This window comes from Rhea americana, unplaced genomic scaffold, assembly GCF_003343005.1.
Source record: "Rhea americana isolate MKP2758 unplaced genomic scaffold, rheAme1 scaffold_409, whole genome shotgun sequence".
Classification (NCBI taxonomy): domain Eukaryota; kingdom Metazoa; phylum Chordata; class Aves; order Rheiformes; family Rheidae; genus Rhea; species Rhea americana.
Window position 1 is genome coordinate 330014 of NW_028186545.1, and position 1081 is coordinate 331094.

Consider the following 1081-nt stretch of genomic DNA (forward strand, 5'->3'; position numbering starts at 1 on the left):
GTTTGTTTTCCACTGGCATGGTTAAGTTGTCAAGCTCAGTGAGGTGGGAAGAGAATCATTATTTTGTATTAGAGCTTAGCGGTGTTCTSTAGCTTTTTATATATGCTACTGAGGAATGTGTTGAATTTGCATCTGATCTAAATTGCTTTTGTACATTCTTCATTTTCCCCTCCTTATTGAGCTGTTGCTTTCTTGGGAGTGAAAAATAGCAACGGACTAAAGTCCAGAGACGTGAGTTAATGTCTCTACTGTATGCAGCTGAGAATACTTTGGTATCACAAGCAATTGTTCAAAGAGCATGAACTTATCCTCAATGCAGCCTAGACCTCAGGAAGTCACTGTGTCCCATCAAAAAACAAAGTTAATTTAGTCATCAACACTAAAAAAACCCCAGATTTAAGAGTTCCTTTAATTTTCGGAACGCTGCTGTGTGCTGTATGTTCGTCTGATTCCCTTCCTGCTGTTCTGTCTTCTTTCAGGCGCTTTTAGAGGAGGATGCGTAATCATGTATAGCAATATAAAAAAGAAAGTACAGTTACAACTGGAAGATGGTAGTCCAAGCCCGACAGAAGAGCCACTTCGGTGAACGTAGGCGCTGAAAGGTCATTGCTTTGTGATCAACCCACAGACACCACAACACAGTAAATAATACAGATACATCCTTAACTTCCAGCTATGAGTCCAGTGTCAAGTCTTAACTGCCTAAGCAAGGCTTCGCTGCCCCAAGCTAGATTTGCCTCCCTCCCCCCCAGTTCTGCTGCGTTTTGAGCATATATCTATTGCTGCCGTTACCTTGCAGTGTGTAAAACGTAAAGCAAGAACACCCAACTGGACAGCGAACGCTCGCTAGCATTCGGTTTTACCTGAAATGAAGGCAAGCCGTGCAGTGCCTCCCGTCCCATCTTAGCAGTCACTAAAGAGGAAGGTAAGCTCACCCCGCGATTACCGTGCGCGACTTTATCAAATCCTCCCGCGGCGGGGAAGGGCTGCGGCGGCCGGTTTGGGGGCGGCCCCCCACGGCCGGCCCGGGCAGGGCCGCCCTCGCCCCTCCCGCGCTCCCCGCCGCCCTCCAGCCCGGCGG

The 1081-nt window shown here is 48.1% G+C and overlaps 1 protein-coding gene across 1 annotated transcript in view; it reads left to right on the plus strand.

The window, feature by feature from the left end:
• The first annotated feature begins 548 nt into the window (after nucleotides 1-548).
• FRRS1L (ferric chelate reductase 1 like) overlaps nucleotides 549-1081 on the plus strand; it is a 7858-nt gene continuing 7325 nt past the window's right edge. The window contains exon 1 of the mRNA XM_085314589.1: nucleotides 549-588. Coding sequence (XP_085170715.1) covers nucleotides 549-588 — 40 coding nt within the window. The remainder of the gene's footprint in view (nucleotides 589-1081) is intronic.